Here is an 18,861-nt window from a genome sequence, read left to right as displayed (position 1 = left end):
TTTTAATTCCTTAATAAATAATTTTCTCCGGTCTAAATTGTTTTTTTAAAGGCTTGACATGTTCAAAGCATTTTCTACGGTTACTCTTCTTTGGTCAAAAGCTATATACACCCACCATAGATATGCATGTACAAAATTTAAAGGGAAAGAAACGCATATGTCATCCTCCTCGGTCATTTGGTTGAACTTAATTGCATCCCTTGATGAAATAAATATAGTTATATAATTATAGTTAAATATTTTTTTCCCTAAAATAAAAAGTTAAATATTTTTTGGAATCCAACTTTTTTTTACGAAAAAAACCTTACATTAACTATTATTATGATTGAAAGTATAAAAAAACCTTACATTAATTATTATGACACAACTTGGATTTAAAAGGTTTCGAGTTCGAGTCTTGTTGATGCATTTGCAAGTTTAAAAAGAATGAATATAAATACCTCTGTAAATGCTTATTGAGTCGAAGATATTCTCTTCTCTACTTTGAATTGAGGCATCATCCTCTCACGTCTCACCATAAATTTTGTACATATAAAGAAAAAAACTATGATATGGATTAATTCTAATAAATATTGGTCTAAAATAATTGTTTTTCATAACTGTGTATAATCACTTTAGTTTGAAGTAAAACTATTTTCAAAATTGATGGAGTACTTTTTAACAATCAAAATTATCTTGTAAATATGTGATGATTTAGAATCAAATTTTATAAATGAAGCTTGTTCAATTAATAAAAATTTAGTTCATATAAGAAGAGAAAAAGTCAAACAAACTCTTAATGTTCTTCGAGCCTTTTAAACTTTGTTGACGAATTCTCTCAAACTCAACCCATTAACTCTTTAAGCTTCTTAATGTTGTTTACTCTAATTCTGCTCCATAAACATAATTCGAGTTCGAGTATGCTCCATTTAGGCTAAGCTCCATTTACTCTATTTAGGGTTTGGATGCAAGACATGTGGCAAAAAAATATCTAACGGTTGAGATTTTAAATTAAAAAACAATAAAAGGTTGTTGTAATATGAGAGAAGAAGGGAACATGATTTTGTTTGTTATTATTATATATTTTTATTAAACAAATATTTTTTTTAATTTAAAATCTCAACCGTTAGATATTTTTTTGCCACATGTCTTGCATCCAAACCCTAAATGGAGTAAATGGAGCTTAGCCTAAATGGAGCATACCCGAACTCACATAATTCACCTTTTCTCCCTAGTAAGAGTACCGATTAAATGCAAAGTCTTGTGAGTTGTGAAGCTAAAGTCTCAACATCCTCTCCATTTATTAGTCTCTCTATTTCTTTCATTTGGAGAGATTAAGATACAGAAGTTTGAAAATAATTAATACTCCCTCCGTTTCAAAATGAGTGTCGTTTTAGGTGTTTACACACATATTAAGAACTGCAATGATTAAAAGAAAGAGAATGGTTATTTTACCAAATTATCTTTATTAACTATCGGTTAGTTTTAAAAGTAATACTTTGGAAGTAGTGTGCAGAGTATTAATTGGAGGGTACAATTGAAAAGAAAAAGTTATTATTGCATTGAAAACTGAAAGTGACATTCATTTTGAAACAAATTTTTTTGGCTAAAGCGACACTCATTTTGAAACGGAGGGAGTAGTAGTGAGACTCACTTAGTGGTAGGACTCACTACATTTTTTTGTATCTATCTCTCACCAAATGACATTATTCATTTACTTTTAGCAAATGGAGAGATGATCTTAACTCCTTGTATCATGATTGTTTTATCTAAACATTACATGTTTCTCCAAATATTGTCAATTGCATTTTAAGATGTAGTGACAAGAGTTTGTTTTGCAAGATTCACTGATCAGTTTTATTAGTTGTCATTTTTGGTTTATAATGTCATATTACAACTATTTTAGATGGAATTTGAACTTTGTCCTTTAAAGTTACAATATCAGACTCTAACCATTGAGCTAACATCTCTAGGTCTGTCATTTTTGGTTTCAAGTTAATGTATTATTAATTTATTTTTCAAAAAATAACAAGGATCTAACCAACACACATGAAGTAAAAGATTGTGATTTTGCCACTACGCCAAGATGTGAATGTGTTGTTGACACCCTCTAAAATTTTAATGTCATTATCTGATGGCAAAACTCTCACACTTTAAATACGAGATATTACATATATTGCAGATCCAACGTTGCTCTCTAATATATCAAATATTCCCTAAACCTTTTATGATATGAGTTGTATTAAAAGAACAACTCATCTAATATTTATTTAGGAGGACAAAAATTAGAATCAAATCATCTCTAAAATAGTACAAAGTCGCTATAGTAAAGTTTAGGCCATACTAAATCTCACCCTGTGAAGTCCCGATACTTTAAAATAGATGACGTATCGTATCCCTTGCGTATCCTGCACCGATACCTGTCTGATACTTCCCGATACGTATCTGGAGAGTGTCTGAAGATTAGATTTTATTTTTCTAAATAATAATTATCCGATACTTCCCGATACGTATCAGGAGAGTGTCCGATAATTATCATGCACCGATACCTGCTCCAATATTTCCCAGTTAATGTTAACTAAAATAACTTAACTCTTGAGTACTGATGTGTTCTTTTTTGGATATAGTGCTTCTTTTTTTGATCGATAAACTATACCACTAACGGATATAGTATAGCACTGATGGTGCCCTTTTTAAGATATATATATATTGTGTATGTAATTGACTAATCATCACTCTTTTAATCGTCAATATTATTTATATTTATGTTGATGTGCTACAAGCCCGTGACTGGTTTTTTTGTTTGTTAATATATTTGCATATTAAAAAATGGTTATAATTATATTATACATTTAATTATATAATTTTTTTATTAATGTATCCCAACCGTATCGTATCTTAATTTTTGAAATTTTTCCGTATCAACGTATCGGTGCAGTATCGTATCCGTATCGTATCTCGTATCCGGGCTTCACATTATCTCACCATATAAAAGTAGTGGCATCGGATCCCACTTTCTTGATTTGTATATATCATATCCTCGACGCGAGTTCTCTAGTTCTTACCATGTTTACACTTAATTAGTATCAATGTATCATATCATCATCATGATCATGTGTTACATTTGACTATTTGTGAGCCTCATAATCATATCATATGAAAGTGGAAAATCGATAACGTTGACAAAGCTGTTGAATGTGGTGCAGCTATCATGTAATGGAAAGAAAGGAAGATTGAATCGTCAACCCTGGCTTATTCAAGGTTTCAGGCAAGCTGTTTTGGATGCTGGACTGGCTGATATTCATATGGATGGAAATGCTTTCACCTGGTTTAAAAGTTTAGGAACCGGCCGAGCTGTAGAGTCTATTTGGTAAACCACAAAAAAGAGCAATTAGCTCTTAGCTTATAGCTTATAAGCTCATTTGACAAAAAAAGCTCTGTTTGGTAACACTTTTTGACCATGAGCTTATAGCTTATTTCACGAGCTTATAAGCTATTTTTCAGAAGCTATTCTAAGTAGTGTTTGAGCTTATAGCTTACAGCTTCTCATTTTTTGTCTCATTTTTACCCTTATCAATTTAACAAAATCCATATTTACCCTTTGTAATAAATAACTACGTTGAAGAAAAACATGACACTTTTAATCCCAGATTTCACTTTAACTAAATGTATATGTTCACTCTTTTATTTTTTTTTACAAAATATATGCTCATGTTTACAAAAATAAAAACTACATTTTTCCTTAAAAAAATATATGTTACGTTTACCTAAATAAATTGTATTACGTTATGTTTAATTTTGTTTTTAAGTCTAAAAACAAAATTTTGTTTGATTTTGGGTCAATACGATTAATTTTGTTTTAGCGGGTAACAATTATTTTTTTTAAAGGTTTTGTTTAATTTTTTTTATAAAGTCTAAAAACTGAAATAAAATCAATTTTAAATAAAACATTAGCCAATTTATGAATTTAAAAATAACATATGAAAGACATATTAGATTAATATGTTTAAACTATGAAATTTTAAATATTTTAAATATCAATTGATACAAATTTTATAATGCATTAAAAATACCCTTTTATGTCATTTTATGTTTATAAGCTAGTTGAACCGCTAATTTTACCGAACACTTCATCTAGCTTATCAGTCATCAGGCATCAGCTAGCTTATCAGTTATCCGTTATTTTTACCAAACAGAGCCGTAGAGGAAAAGTTGGATCGAGCAATGGCAAATGATAGTTGGTTTGATAAATTTCAGAATGCAAAGCTTGAATGTCTTACTACCACTTCATTTGATCATTACCCCCTTTGGCTAGACTGTGCACCGCAACCCTCTCCTAATTCTGAACAACGTCGTTTTCGCTTTGAAAATGCATGGTTAGTTGAACCTGAATTTGGACCTTTTGTTTCTCAAAGATGGCAGGGTTATGATGAGCGTCATCTAGTGCATAAACTCAAACAATGCGTTGTTGACCTATCTAAATGGAGCTTGAATGTCAACCAAAATACAAGACAAGAAATCCGCAAGACTCAACACAAGCTTGAAGTTGTTCGTTCGCATGTGGATGCCTCTAATGTGAGTTATTTCAACATGTTACGACACAAATTGGATAAATTGTTGATCAAAGATGATATTTTTTGGAAACAGCTTGCAAAGACGTTTTGGTATCGTGATGGAGATCTTAATACGAAGTTTTTCCATGCGGCAGCCACCACAAGGAAAAAGTTGAATTGAATTGAACACCTTGAGGATGAGAATGGATTTGAATGTCGGTCTGAAGATGGTTTGAAGCACATTGCGCGTGATTACTTCATGCATCTCTTTCAAAAATCCCAGAGTTCTCGTGCAAGTGTTATTAACTTGGTTCAAACTTCAATCACCGGGGATGATAATGATATGTTGACTGCAGCTTTCAATTTAGAGGAGTTCAAACATGCAGCTTTCTCCATGCAAGCAGATAAATGTCCAGGGTTGGATGGCTTTAACCCAGGTTTTTATCAACATTTTTGGGACACTTGTGGTCCTGAAGTTTATCAGGCAGGTTGTCATTGGTTAGCAAGTGGCGCTTTCCTACCGCATGTCAACTCTACTAATATTAAGCTTATACCAAAAGGTGATTCTCAGACATCAACGAAGGATTGGCGTCATATTGCTCTCTGTAATGTTGTGTGTAAAATTGTAGCCAAGGTGCTTGCAAGTAGACTCAAACAGGTGCTCAATAAGTGTATTTCTATTAATCAGTCAGCTTTTGTTCCAGGAAGGTCCATCTTAGATAATGCTATGGTGGCTATTGAAATTGTACACTATATGAAGGTTAAGGCTAAAGGAAAGAGTGGAGATGTTGCACTTAAGTTGGATATTAGTAAAGCTTATGATAGATTAGATTGGGATTACCTACAAGATATCATGATTCAAATGGGTTTCTCATCTCAATGGGTTAGCTGGATTATGCTTTATGTTGAGACAATTGATTACTCAGTCTTGGTTAATGGAGCATCGATGGGTCCTATTGTGCCAGGGCGCGGCCTTCGTCAGGGTGATCCCCTCTCACCTTATTTGTTCATCATTTGTGATGAAGGTCTTTCCTCTCTTATTCGTGAAGCTGAACGTCGCAATGATATTAGAGGTGCTAGGATATGCACAGATGCACCAATTATTTCTCACTTTCTCTTTGCAGACGATTGTTTTCTTTTCTTTAGAGCTTGTGAACATGAGGCTGTTTGTATGGAAAAAAAAATTGGCTACTTATGAAGAAGCCTCGGGGAAAGCCATTAATCTTCAAAAGTCAGAATTATTTTGTAGTCGCAATACTCCAGATGATCTAAAGAACCTCATTGCTGCTACTCTCGGCGTTCGTCAAGTTTTGGGTACAGGTAAATATCTTGGGCAGCCATCTATGATTGGACGCAGCAAACATGCAACTTTTAAATTTATTGAGGATCGTATTTTGAATAAAATCAACTCCTGGAGTAGTAGATGTCTCTCGCAGGCTGGAAGGGAGGTTCTCATTAAATCTGTTTTGCAAACTATTCCTTCATATGCGATGAGTGTTTTCCTTCTGCCGGGATGCCTCATTAATGAAATAGAAAAAATGTTGAACTCCTTCTGGTGGGGTCATAACTCAGAGAATTCTCGAGGATTACACTGGCTATCTTGGGAACGTCTTTCAGTTCCTAAGGTGTTTGGAGGTATGAGTTTTAAGGGCCTTAAGGCATTCAATATGGCTATGGTTGGCAAGTAGGCTTGGAAGTTAGTTTCTACTCCAGAGTCTCTAATCACTCGCTTACTCAAAGCTAAATATTTTCCTCAAAGTGATTATTTTGGAGCTAGTATATGCCATAATCCTAGTTATGTTTAGCGTAGTATATGGAGTGTAAAAGATGTGATTCGTCGTGGTTTTCAGTGGAGCATAGGCACAGGAGAACACATACCAGTTTGGGATCACCCATGGCTCAGTAATGCTGCACGAATTGTACCGTCTACTCATCATCATTTGGAGTGGCCATCTATCATTGTTTCTGACTTATTGGTTACACCCCAAAAACAATGGAATATGGAGCTAATTAATGCTTTTTTTGACAGTGCTACTGCCAGAAATATTTTTAATACTCTGTTACTTCCTTCGGTGACTCATGATGTGCCTGTTTGGAAGTTTGAGAGGGATGGTGCTTATTCAGTTAAAAGTGCTTATAATGATATTCTGAATCATGATATGGCAGTTGTACAACACCGTGTGCCGGGTAATTGGAATCGTGTTTGGAGTTTAAAATTGCCCCCGAAGGTTAAGAATTTCATGTGGAGAGCTTGTCGTAATTGTTTGCCCACGAGAATCCGCTTACAAACAAAAGGAGATCAATGTACTGATAGGTGTGCAGTGTGTGATGATTTTGGTGAGGATAACACCCATCTGTTCTTTATGTGTAATAAAAGCATGCTCTGTTGGTAGCGTATCGGCTTCTGGAGCCCTTTGATGGTTGTTTTTGATATTGATGCAAGCTTTTCAATCAATGTGTTTGCCATCTTACAACACCTGGATCAACAGCAAAAACAAGTTTTCAGCGTGACCCTCTGGAGTATATGGAAGCATCGAAATAATAAGGTATGGAACAATGTTACCGACACTACTCAAACAATTTGTGCTCGTGCAGAATCCCTCCTTACTAGTTGGAGGAATGCTTAGACTATTCGTCATCCTATCCCTCAGTCTCCCACTACTCCGAATGATTTGAAGTGGATTAAACCAAGTCCCGGCAGGTTTAAATGTAATGTTGATGCATCCTTTTCTCAAGCTCTGAATCGGGTCGAAATTGGTGTGTGTATTCGAGATGATGAAGGTCATTATGTGTTAGCCAAAACTGAATGGATGACTCCGATCCTTGATGTGGAATTGGGTAAGGCTTTAGGTTCATTATCAGCAATGTATTGGGTTCGCGATCTGCAGCTGGGTATTGTGGACTTTGAGCTTGATTCTAAAACTGTGGTAGATAGTCTTTATGGTAGTAATTGTGGCGTCTCTAATTTTAGCGCAGTGATCAATGACTGTAGACGCATATTAGCTTCTGATTTAGTAACCTCTGATGTTAGGTTTATTCGGAGACAAGCCAACGAAGTCGCTCATAGCTTCGCTAAAGTGGCTTCGCGTCATGCTAGTTTCCATATTCATATTAGGATTCCATCTTGTATCTCTACTATTATTATGAATGAAATGCAATAAGTTTCTTCTTGTAAAAAAAAAAAAAAAAATCTTCTCTCTTCAATTAAAGAAAAACAATGATTTGAAAACAAAATTGATATATCGCGTGTGTGTCTATGTCTTTTTTTTTTTTAAATCGAACGTATTTCACATGCAACTAGAAATACTTATTCATCAAATCGAGTAGGTGATTTATTCATAAAAAAAAAATGTTTCAAAATAGATGATCCCTTTCGATTTTTAATATAATATCAATTATTATTTTTCAATTGTATATCTAATTGATATTAATTGAACTCCCAATAAAATATTTTGTACTTTACATTTATTTTTGAGAGGTACTTTAAATTTATTGCAATGATGAATACATTAATACTTAATAAGACACTTTCGTTAAAACATTTTTCTCTTTTTTTTAATATATGTAAAATCTAAACCTGCAAATAACAATAATCATGAAAACTCATACATATAAGTGGAGAAGTCAGAGTTTAAATCTTGATCACGGCACCAACAAAACAATTTCGGCTTTTTTTCTTCTGTCCTTTAAGCTACAACTTGAATTTATTCTTTTTTTTTTTTTTTTGACAAACTAACTTGAATTTATTCTTTATTCTTAGTAAATACGTTATGACATTTTTACCGTTTTTATAACATATACTATCCTTGCAGAAATAAAAGAGTTTTTGTCAAGATAATATAGAGTTGCTGTCAAAATAATAGAGTTGCTGTCATTGACGTCAAATTCTAAACAAAACTGAGTTTATTCAAGGACATAAAAATGTGGCGGCTGATAAGTAAGGTTCTTTTGGTGTTGAAAATAAGTAGAGTTAATTAGCCCCATATGAAGAAACTCTAGTTGGTAAGGGCGATATTTGCTTTTGAGATAAAATATAAATATAATTAATTCCGTAAAAAGAGTTAAAATTGTTTTTGAATATTGTAAAATGAGTACTGATTTCAGTTTAAACAAGCACCGCAGGAAGATGTACACGGGCTGAAATTTGTTGTGAGTCACAATCATATTCGATATCAACATGTAACATCTCTTTGAATTAAAACACCACAAAGATAAGGAGAGGGGGTCCAGTCCATAATAAGATCAACATGTCCCATATTTGTAACGGGAAATTGCCACCGAGAAATCTGGTTGTCTCTGCAGAAGCAAATTGGTTGTTTGTTGGAATGCTCATCATTCACCTAGAAGAAGGCAGTTGGTTGAGCGTTGCACCATTGTATTGATTATGAATATTCATCTTCTCACTTGGTTATTTTCTATCTTCTTTGTGATTGATTTATTTTTCCTGTTTTGGTTGCATTTTTTTTTTTTTTTTTTTTGCTTTTATTTGTTTCCAACGATTCCATGGTATTGGATGTCTCTTTCTTCATATGCAGGGTGAAATCAAGACATTTGGATTACATGGATAGAGAATAATTTTTGGACCTTAGCCATTATGATTCTCATTAGATTAATTGCAAAGGTAATAATCCCTTTTCATTTATTTAAGAGCTTACTGTAAATAAAAATTTAATCAATAAGAAAGGAAGCAACAGCGTATTATGAAGTGTCAAAATATCCTTCTTCTTTGATGATTTTATGTTTATATTGTTTGTTATGCAATAATATACTATTTTACATTTTATTTTTGAAATGCATACAAATCTCAATTATAACCCCTTCTACTTTGTAGTATTTTCTAATTTCTAATTTCAAACACTTTTACTTTTGATCTTTAATGTAACTGTATTTTGATATCTTGATCGATAGTGTAAAATACATGAATATTATACCCCTTTTTTTATAAAAAAAAAAAAATGAATATTATACCCACTTTAAAGCGTATACTATTTACTAAACTGATTTCACACCATAAAAAAACCACCAATTGACTTTTTATTTCAACTTTTTTTGTTGGCTTTGATTAAAGTGCACTAAAGTGGAGACTTGATGACAAGCATAAAATGGATTAGAAAAATGTAAGAAGATAGAAGGAGAATGGATAAAGAGGTAAATGAAGAGGAAGGGGAAGACGAAATGGCCCATGTTTGAGACAGATAATGGAGAGAAAGAAAGGGTGAAGAGAATTTCCATAATAGGATTCTCAATTTTCAATTTGCTATTTTACTAAACAAACTTCTCTCTTAGTCTTTCCTTTCTTCTTTGTGGTTGTTGATGGTTTTATTATGGTTGTTTTCTTCGGGCATGGGTTGTTTAAAATGAAAGGTGTGACTCATGATCCATGATGCAAGGACTAAATAATGTTTAAGGACTATAATTGTTTGTGTTCATTACTGCCTAATCGTATTAATTTTGTTTTCATCATGCTTTTTTTTACAAAAAAAAATAGATGAATATGCTGTGTTACATTTTTCATCTATGTTGTGGTGCTTGCAGAAATTGATTTAGAAATATTGAATTACGTATTGTTGAATTGTGAAATGGGTCGAGTGCATGTCATTGTGGTTATTGAGGGTTGGATGTTGAAGAGATTCGTCCCACCTTTAGAGATAGTCAAAATGAAAATAGATAACCCTATTATATGCTTGCTTAGACATAACACAATCTCAACAATAGGTAAGTTAAGTTAATGGTTCACTACCCAAAAAAAAAAAAAGGGTTAATGATTAAAATTAGTTCTTATATTTGCATTGTTCTCAATTCATCAGAAACTATATGACATTCAATTAATGGTTTCTTTATTTAAATCTCATATTGTTTTTCTCACATTTCACTTTCTCCTTTATTGTTTTTAATAAGAAACTTAAGAAGAGGAAGGAGTTTTCTTTTTCAAAGGAAGAAGATGAAGGAGGTGTATGACAATCCATTTTACATATAGTGGAAACAAAATTATTTAACACCTTTCTACACCGAAATCAATGGTTTCAAAAGTTCTTTAAGACAAATTACATGTACATTTTAGGCAGTTCATTTCATAATTTGATGAAGGGAGAGGAATAATGAGAGTGAGACTTCATTTAGATGATCATCGAGGTCTTATAAATATTTCCATATTGATCATTCTTTGACTGTCTTCTTAATTGGACGGATTAAACGGATTTTAATTTCATTAACTCAAGAATTGTAGTTTTCTTGAAACAGAGCAAACTTGAGAAAGGAGGCATCAGATAGTTGAAATTTTCAAGAGAAGTTGCGGATAACACGAAAACAAACAGATGATGGGGATAAATGCCTACAACTTATGGGATGAATATGAGAATGATCAGGATATTATTACACAACCTGGTCTATCTTATCAAAAGTGTAGATTAATGACAGCATGGGCATTCAGTTGCTAATTCTTTTTCGCAAGCAGGATAATTATTGGTGTTGATTAATCAAAACTTAGTAGTTGAGTAGTAAAACATGTTAAAAATGGACATGTATCATCTTACGTTTTGATCAAGTTTGATTCTTTATTTTTTAGATCAAGCACATAGTACATGTATATGATCTATCTTAAATTGGTTTAGTTTTTCTTGATATATGATGGACAAAACTATTAGAAGTAGAAAAACATATTGTTTATGGGTTACACACGTTAGCGCAGTAGAAAAAGCGGACAGACGGGCACGGTACGATAGTAGATTATAAAATAAATACCTTCAGGACCTAAGCCTCTTGAACATTTGTTTATGCATACAATTGTCTCTATCTTTTTAGTAAGTTCACATATTTAAATTCATTTTTTTAAATAATTTTTCAAGTTCTTATCAATACAAATTTTTAAAAAGAGTAAACCCTCATTTTCGTCCCTGAAAGTGTACCTCGCTATCAGGTACATCCCTGGCTCACCGAAACGAATCAAAAACTCCCCCAATGTTTCTTCCGTTAGTCATTTAGGTCCAAAACGTTAACTGGCCGTTTTCTTTGCTGATCTGGCCTGTTTTTCCACTTCATGAGCGTACATGGCAAAGGAGGATATAAAGAGACAGGACTTAAATGAAAGTGTTAGAATAACATCAGTTGCTAGCACATATAAAAGGAATATAACGTCATTTTCCCCCTCAAAAGTGTTTCTTTGTTTGAGCTCCTCTAAAAGGAAACCAACTGATAGTGTCTTTGAGCTTCAACTTATTCCCGTCGTTGTCTTGTTGCTCGCATATCCTGCTTCTGCTTGTTTAAGGTAAGAAAAACATCACCTTTAAGCTTTGTTGATGTTGTTGTTGCTGTTGTTTTGTGTAAAAACTTGCAAAATATGAATAATGTGTAAAATACTTTGTTAATATGAAGACGAATAGCTTAGAACATTATTTATTTTAGTTTATTGCACACAACATTAAAATGGATAAAATGGATCTCGTTTTTTTTGTAAAAAACATTTTGGGTTTGATTTATGTATATGGTTTAGACTGACTATGGGATTCGAAGGTGAATAATGGTGTTTATGTATATGTTTTGATCAGATGGAACCAAAGGCAACATTGATTTTGCATCTTGGTGGACATTTCATCGCTGATGATGATGATTTGGACTATGTTGGAGGGGAATTTTGTGTTTGGGAAGACATATGTACTGATTACATCAATCGCTTTATGCTTGATGATCTTGTGAAGAGTTGTGCTCGCTATTTTAAGATTTCACACATCTGGTGTTTGGATGCTGAGCTAGGGTTCATAATTGGATTGTTTGAAGTCGTTAATGACACTGATGTTGTTGGGATGGTGAACATTGCTATTAGATCCAACAATGAAGTTCACTTGTATTATGAGCATGATGTGGATGATCCTGTGATTGAAGTTCCAGTACCATTACTCACTGGTGGTGAAGAAGTTGTTGGTGAGACTGAGAAAGAAGATCCTCAAGACCATCATGTGCCTGAAGAAAATGGTGAAGAGATACCTGATTTAAATGCAGCTGCAAATGATCATATGCCTGGTGATGATGACTCTGAGGATTCTATGTATATACCTTCTAACACACACACACTGAGGATGATGAATATGATGTTGAGGATGATTATGAAGCTGAGGATGGATATGATGTTGAGTTTGATTATTATGATGCTGCAGTTGAAGATGAAAATGATGCTGATGAGCCAGAAGATATGGAGGAAGTAGCAGAAAATGATGTTGATGTGCCAGTGGAAGATTTTAATGTGCCTGTGGCAGAAAACTATGGTAATGTGCATGTTGATGTAGGCAGTGAGAATGATGATGTAAACTCATATCATTCTGAAGAATTGAAAAGTCCAATTAGCAGTGAAGGAGAAGGGAATGGGAGAGATGTATTCCCTCAGTTTGATCCAAATGCACAGTTTGGTCAAATACACTTGGAAATTGGCATGGAGTTTGAGAAGTTGATGACTTTCAAGAATGCTGTCAAAGATTACAACATCTTTTATGGAAGGAACATAAGGTGGGCTAAGAATGACAAAGAAAGAGCAAAAGCAAAGTGTGCCCAAGCTGATTGTAGTTGGGAGATATATTGTTCATGGAGCAAGGTGAATCAAAGCTTTCAAGTCAAGACTTACTATCTTGATCATACATGTTGCAGAGGTTTCAAGAACAAGCAAGCAACTAGAAAGTGGGTTGTAAACAAGCTCCAACATCAAATTAAGATTCAACCAAGCATCACTTATAGTGACTGTTTTGATTACTTGAAAAGGGAGTTTGGTATACATGTCAATGACTCAAAGTTGTTTAGGGCAATCAAAGAGGCTAGAGAGTTGGTGGAAGGAAGTCTGAGGGAGCAATATGGTAGGATATGGGATTATTCTCATGAAATATTAAGGAGGAATCCAAGATCATCATGCCTCATAGATGTGATACCTATCCCTAATGCCCCTCCTCAATTTCAAAGGATTTACATATGCTTGGAGGCTTGCAAATTGGGTTTTAAGACTGGTTGCAGACCCTTTATTGGGCTTGATGGTTGTTTTTTGAAAGGATATTATGGTGGGCAGTTGCTTGCAACAGTGGGTCAAGATGCCAATAACCATATTTTTGTTATTGCATATGTTTCTAACCCACTATGTCAATTTAAGAAAACATATGCATGTTGACCAATGTAAATGTTGTCCACTTTAGGCCATATTAAGCTCACTATATATATGTTTATAGACTGAATATGTTTCTAACCCACTATGTCAATTTAAACACTCATTTACATTGGTTAATATGTTTCTCACCCACTATTATTCATGTTATTAGGTACGCCATGTGCTCATGTTGTTGCTGTCATAGCATATAAGAATCAAAAACCAGAAGATTACTGTCATGGATGGTTAACCATAGGGGCTTATAAAGCTTCTTACAATTTCTTCATCCAACCACTTCAAGGACAAGAATTTTGGGAAGTTACTAATTTTAACAAACCAGTTCCCCCACCAATAAGAAGGCGCACAGGGAGACCTAAGAAGCAAAGAAGGAAAGATGGGAATGAAGATGGTGCTAGTTCAAGCAAACTCAAGAGAAAGTACCCTGCAATAACTTGTGCAAGGTGTGGTATCCAAGGTCACAATAGCAAAGGGTGTAGCAACTATGGTGTCCCAATTAGGCATAGAGGGTGGACATCAACTCATGGTGATGGTGCAATTGAGATTGAGTTGCCTGACTCACAGCCACAACCTGATTCTCAGATATTAATATTGAATTGCATATATGCTATATCATTTTTCTACTACTATTGTTGTTGTTGGCTGAATAGAGTAATGCCTTTAAGTTTAGAAATTTGAACTAAATTGTATAGAAAATGCATATCCATGAAGGACCACAAGCTGTACCATTTGTAGCTGGAAATGTGTGGCCATTTTCTGGACCAACTGCAGTTAGGGCTCCACCAATTAGAGGTTCAAGCTCAGCATCAAATATGACTTTCATCCCAACATCAAGGCTTCATGTACGACAGAGACAGAATGGACCTACGTTCCCCATGTTTGTGCCACCAAGAAATGGAAATTATCAACATCCTAGGCACCCTTGAAGACAAGCTTTTGTTAATGTTTTGAAAGGAGAAGACAGTGTGTGCATTTAATGTTTGTTGCTCCTTATGTTTTTTGGTTTGGACATGTAATTTATTTGGTATCATCTTTAATTAGTATTTAGGCTTAGAACCTTTGAGATAGCTTTCAAAACAAGATATTAGGTAATGTTGGTTAAGCTATCTTCATTTTGGTTGTGTAATGTCTATAACAATGGCTACCTTGCAAGATACTTTGTTCCTCTTATTTCATCTAATATTATGACTATGACTACCTTCTTTTGTGCAATTTATTTATGTTGTTGAATTCATTCCCATTATATTCATAATCATTCATGTTGACAAGGTCTTGCACAATTGCTTCCAAAAATAAACAAACATTCATTTCATTTCATAATATAGTGTTACATAATTTGGTTTCCAAACCTTCATTTCATTTCACAAGGTCTTACATACTAGTGAACCTACAAAAACTAAAGCAAAATACATTGTTCCTCTTATTTCACTTCTTTTGCATTATCATGTTGAGGAATTACATGATAATAGATGCAAAGACCAAGTACTTCAGCATCCTTGGCCAAAAGTTCCAATTTAGAGTTGAGTCTTGTCTTCCATTTTGCATCAATTGCATTTCGCTTGCCAGCCTCTCTCCCATCAAGCACCCTTTCATTTACAGGCTCTCTTTGTTGGAACAAAATGTGTTTAACAATGAACCTTAAAGAGTTTTGATGATAACAAGGTATTAAAAATTGTAAATTGGACTAGCTAATATTTGTTCAAGTGTACAGGACCACAGTTAAAAAGTTACATCATTAATTGGTTCTGAATGAGCAAATAAAGAGCAAAAGAAAATGAAGCTTAGACGATTCTGAAGGCAATACGCTCCTGAAAGTTGAAAGCGCTCCTGAAGTCAAGCTGCTCCTGAAGATAGTAAAAGCGCTCCTGAAGAAATAGTGCTCCTGAAGAATAGTGCTCCTGAAGACAAGAGGTCCAGAAGCCACATTATCAGAAGCTGCATCATCAGAAGCTGCATCATCAGAAGCTGCCTCATCAGAAGTCATTTCACCAGAAGCTGAAGATCAACTGGATTTGCAGAAGATTCAAAGATTGAAGAATCTACATTGCAAAAGCTGTCTATTGGACTCGAAAACACAGCAGAAAATTAGTGGAACATTGCAACGGTCATTTCAAAGGTGTTTGAAGGCATGTGCTTGCAATTTGGACGAAAGCGTTGACATTGTACTATTGTACGAACTGTACAACCACCTTCTCCACTACTCTGTTTTGTGTCCACGCTACAAGACAAGAAAACAGCTTCAGAATACGGCTTCGCCTGCAAAGATGTTCCTTTGGATAAGGAATGGATTTCAAATTTGTTCTTCATAGGACAACAACCAAATCAGGCAAAATATCATTGGTGAAAGATCAAGCTTCAACAACGACTCTTTGGTGTGCTGGCAATTTCACAACGTCTCTTTCACACCTCTATATAAAGGAGTGAAGACTTAGAGTTTTGGAAATGCAAGAACGTTGAACGAAAGACTCACAACATTTTTACAAGTGCCAAACCTCTGCTGAAATTGTTCTGCATTCACTTAGAATTTCTGTGTCTCAAAGTCATATCTTAGAAATTCTTAAGTCCATTGAGTCTGTATCTGATTTGTATTGTGAGCACCTCTGATTGTATATCAAGTGTTCAACCTTAAACAATTTTCTGTGTAATTTTGTTTAGTTAGGAAGTCTCTTGCAGTTGTGCTTGAGCAGGAAGTCTCTTGATTGTGTTCTTGAGCAAAGGAAGTCTCTAGCTTGTGTGCTTGAGCAAAGGAAGTCTCTTGCTTGTGTGCTTGAGCAATTGTAATCAGATATTACTCTTAGTGAAATCTCCTTGGAAGTGCAAGGGGGACTGGACTACTTCCGGATTGTGGAAGGAACCAGTATAATTGCTTTGTGTCGTTCTTCTTCTCTCTCTCTGTTTTATTCCGCTGCATTTAGATTCTGATCATCACTTCAGAAGCTGTCTCACTTAGCTTCTGATCAGTGTGTTCAGTTTTTAGGAGAAACGAAGAATTTTTCAAAACACAATTCAACCCCCCTTCTTGTGTTTTTCTCACCTTCACTCTTCCATCATTTCTACCCTCTGCATTTGCAACTTCTTCTGCCGCAAGAATTGCCTCCCAGTCATCAAGCCATATAAAATACTCACAATTTCGGGGATCGTTCTGCAATTACATAAATGGAGAAATTAGAAACAAAAACAGGAAGAGAATGTGTACAATGTGGTGCTACAATTTCGGAGGTAAATAACAAATATACCTTGTGATATGGACATGTGTAGAATAGTCTCCCACTGTTCTTTAGGGTGTCTGATCTAAACATTACTGTCCTCAACCCACAGTTACAATCAGGTACTGGAACTGTGGAACGATTTGTATCTATTCTTGAGGAAGATGACATACTCCATGAACCAGATGCTGATTTGCTGCTATTGTTGTTCCTGCGCATCGCCTTTCCTCCAGCCCCACCTCCCATCATATTCAATCTCAATTTGGGTTAGGGAATTCGAACAACAGTGAATCAATTTGAGTGAGAAAATGGTTTTAGGGTTTGAAATTGGGAACGGTAAGAGAAATGGAGATGAGGGAAGGATGAACATGAAAATGGGTGATAATAAAGGAGGGATCTAAACATGATCGTTGCAAACTTTCTATTAACCCTCCAAATTCGTCCCTGCCAGTGTGGACAACCTTTGTTGCAGGTGATATGGCAAGTCCAAAGGCCAGATCAGCAAAGAAAACGGCCAGTTAACGTTTTGGACCTAAATGACTAACGGAAGAAACATTGGGGGAGTTTTTGATTCGTTTCGGTGAGCCAGGGATGTGCCTGATAGCGAGGCACACTTTCAGGGACGAAAATGAGGGTTTACTCTTTTAAAAATGTATTGACGGGGGTCAAGGTGGGAGCTCCCGTGTAAAGACCATTGGCAAAAGGACCCGTCAATTGAGTATTCTGACATCCTTGGTCTCACTCAGCCTCTAAACAATTCTTATTCGGAATATTTGTTCTCTGCTGATCATCTACAAAATCATCAACAACAAAAAAAAAGTGTAAATAAATCACATAAGTTAAGGATGGGTGTCTAAAGCAGTGCCCTTTGTATTAACCAATCTAGACCAACACATCTGATCAAAGGGTGTTTAGTGTCTGACTCTGACACATGTGATCACATTCAATTATATCAATTTTGGCTTAATTGCATGTTTGATCCCTTATGTTTATTTTAGGTTTTATGTTGTTTTAAAAGTTTCAAGTTGGTCTAAAACGACGTAGGACTAACTTATTCAAATGTGGGTAACGTTTTGGACCAACTTGAAACTTTTAAAACGTAAGGGGTCAACTTGAAACTTTTAAAACATAAGGGATCAACTTTAAAACTAAAATAAACATAAGGGATCAAACATGCAATTAAGCCATCAATTTTTCAAATAATTATTGATGTCGATGTGTCGTGCTTCAGATGTAATAACTCGAGCAAAACATCGAAATCTTTTAGTAATTTAGATCAGACTAGGATTTTTGAAGCAGTAGTAAAAAATTAATAATAATCCAATAACGATATCATCGTCGTCGAGTATAGATACATACCAGCAGGAAAATCCTTTTGGGAATTGGAAGCCATGAGCGAAGAAATCTAGAAAAAATCGATTAAATAAATTCTAGGTTATACAATAAACTTACAGATTCAAATCGATGGCAAGGAAGAAAAATTAGATTGTAAACCCTTCAATTTTAAAGAACGAAATTAAAAGAATGAGAGATTATTTAGAAGAAGAGTGAAGAAGTTGAAACCTGAATCTTGAAGAGCGATAAGGAAGAGTTTTATTGTGCGTGTTTTGATTTTATAGAGAAAGTGAAAAGAAAACCTCAGGTCCCCACCGTCTTTATTTTAAGTATTTAAATAGGGAAAAGACGGTACAGACACAAGACCATCTCCATTGGGTGGGTCTTAACTATTTAAGACCCGGAACCTATTATGTATCCCCAATGGGGAGAATCTTTTTCAAGGTCTTATAAGACTCGTGGTCTTACTTAAAACCCCCACTTTTAAGCGGGACCTGCACTATTTTAATATTAAAAAATTGAAATGTAATGATATAAAGTTATTGATAGTTGATTAGTGGACCCATTTAAGAATTTTGTGTGAAATCTGGCTTGAGTGTTTATTAGGTACTACTATTAAAAAATTATAAATGAGTGCCCAGCGGAAGCGTGG

The 18,861-nt window shown here is 34.5% G+C and overlaps 2 protein-coding genes, 1 long non-coding RNA gene and 1 pseudogene across 4 annotated transcripts; 3 read left to right on the top strand and 1 right to left on the bottom strand.

Moving 5' to 3' along the window:
- The first annotated feature begins 4,186 nt into the window (after positions 1–4,186).
- On the top strand, positions 4,187–7,802 carry LOC146920399 (uncharacterized; annotated as a pseudogene).
- A 954-nt stretch (positions 7,803–8,756) lies between these two features.
- On the top strand, positions 8,757–11,109 carry LOC146920398 (uncharacterized). 2 transcript variants are annotated; one of them, XR_015011771.1, is made up of 3 exons: positions 8,757–8,939; positions 9,068–9,153; positions 9,601–11,109. It is a non-coding gene; the product is annotated as an uncharacterized LOC146920398 (long non-coding RNA). The 2 variants fall into 2 exon arrangements; XR_015011772.1 differs by having other exon boundaries at positions 8,762–8,939; positions 10,773–11,109.
- Positions 11,110–12,595: 1,486 nt separating this feature from the next.
- Positions 12,596–13,802, top strand: LOC146920397 (uncharacterized). Its single transcript, XM_085713835.1, has one exon. The coding sequence runs from the start codon at positions 12,718–12,720 to the stop codon at positions 13,672–13,674; it is 957 nt and encodes a 318-aa protein (XP_085569961.1). The 5' UTR covers positions 12,596–12,717; the 3' UTR covers positions 13,675–13,802.
- Positions 13,803–14,952: 1,150 nt separating this feature from the next.
- On the bottom strand, positions 14,953–17,665 carry LOC146920396 (uncharacterized). The gene is made up of 2 exons (XM_085713836.1): positions 16,905–17,665; positions 14,953–16,810 (listed from the first exon to the last, which is right to left on the bottom strand). The coding sequence occupies exons 1-2, from the start codon at positions 17,121–17,123 to the stop codon at positions 16,580–16,582; spliced, it is 450 nt and encodes a 149-aa protein (XP_085569962.1). The 5' UTR covers positions 17,124–17,665; the 3' UTR covers positions 14,953–16,579.
- Between the last annotated feature and the right edge of the window lie 1,196 nt (positions 17,666–18,861).

Source organism: Medicago sativa, chromosome 5 (assembly GCF_051527215.1).
Source record: "Medicago sativa cultivar Bolivia chromosome 5, Bolivia_mono, whole genome shotgun sequence".
NCBI classification, from domain to species: Eukaryota; Viridiplantae; Streptophyta; class Magnoliopsida; order Fabales; family Fabaceae; genus Medicago; species Medicago sativa.
This window is presented reverse-complemented; position numbering and strand designations above follow the sequence as displayed.

Excerpts from the sequence above, each read along its gene's own strand:
- LOC146920397 (XM_085713835.1), top strand. The coding sequence starts at position 12,718 with ATGGAGGAAGTAGCAGAAAATGATGTTGATGTGCCAGTGGAAGATTTT.
- LOC146920396 (XM_085713836.1), bottom strand. The coding sequence starts at position 17,123 with ATGATGGGAGGTGGGGCTGGAGGAAAGGCGATGCGCAGGAACAACAAT. Across the intron at positions 16,811-16,904 it reads ACACATGTCCATATCACAAG|AACGATCCCCGAAATTGTGA; the intron begins GTATATTTGTTA and ends ATGTAATTGCAG.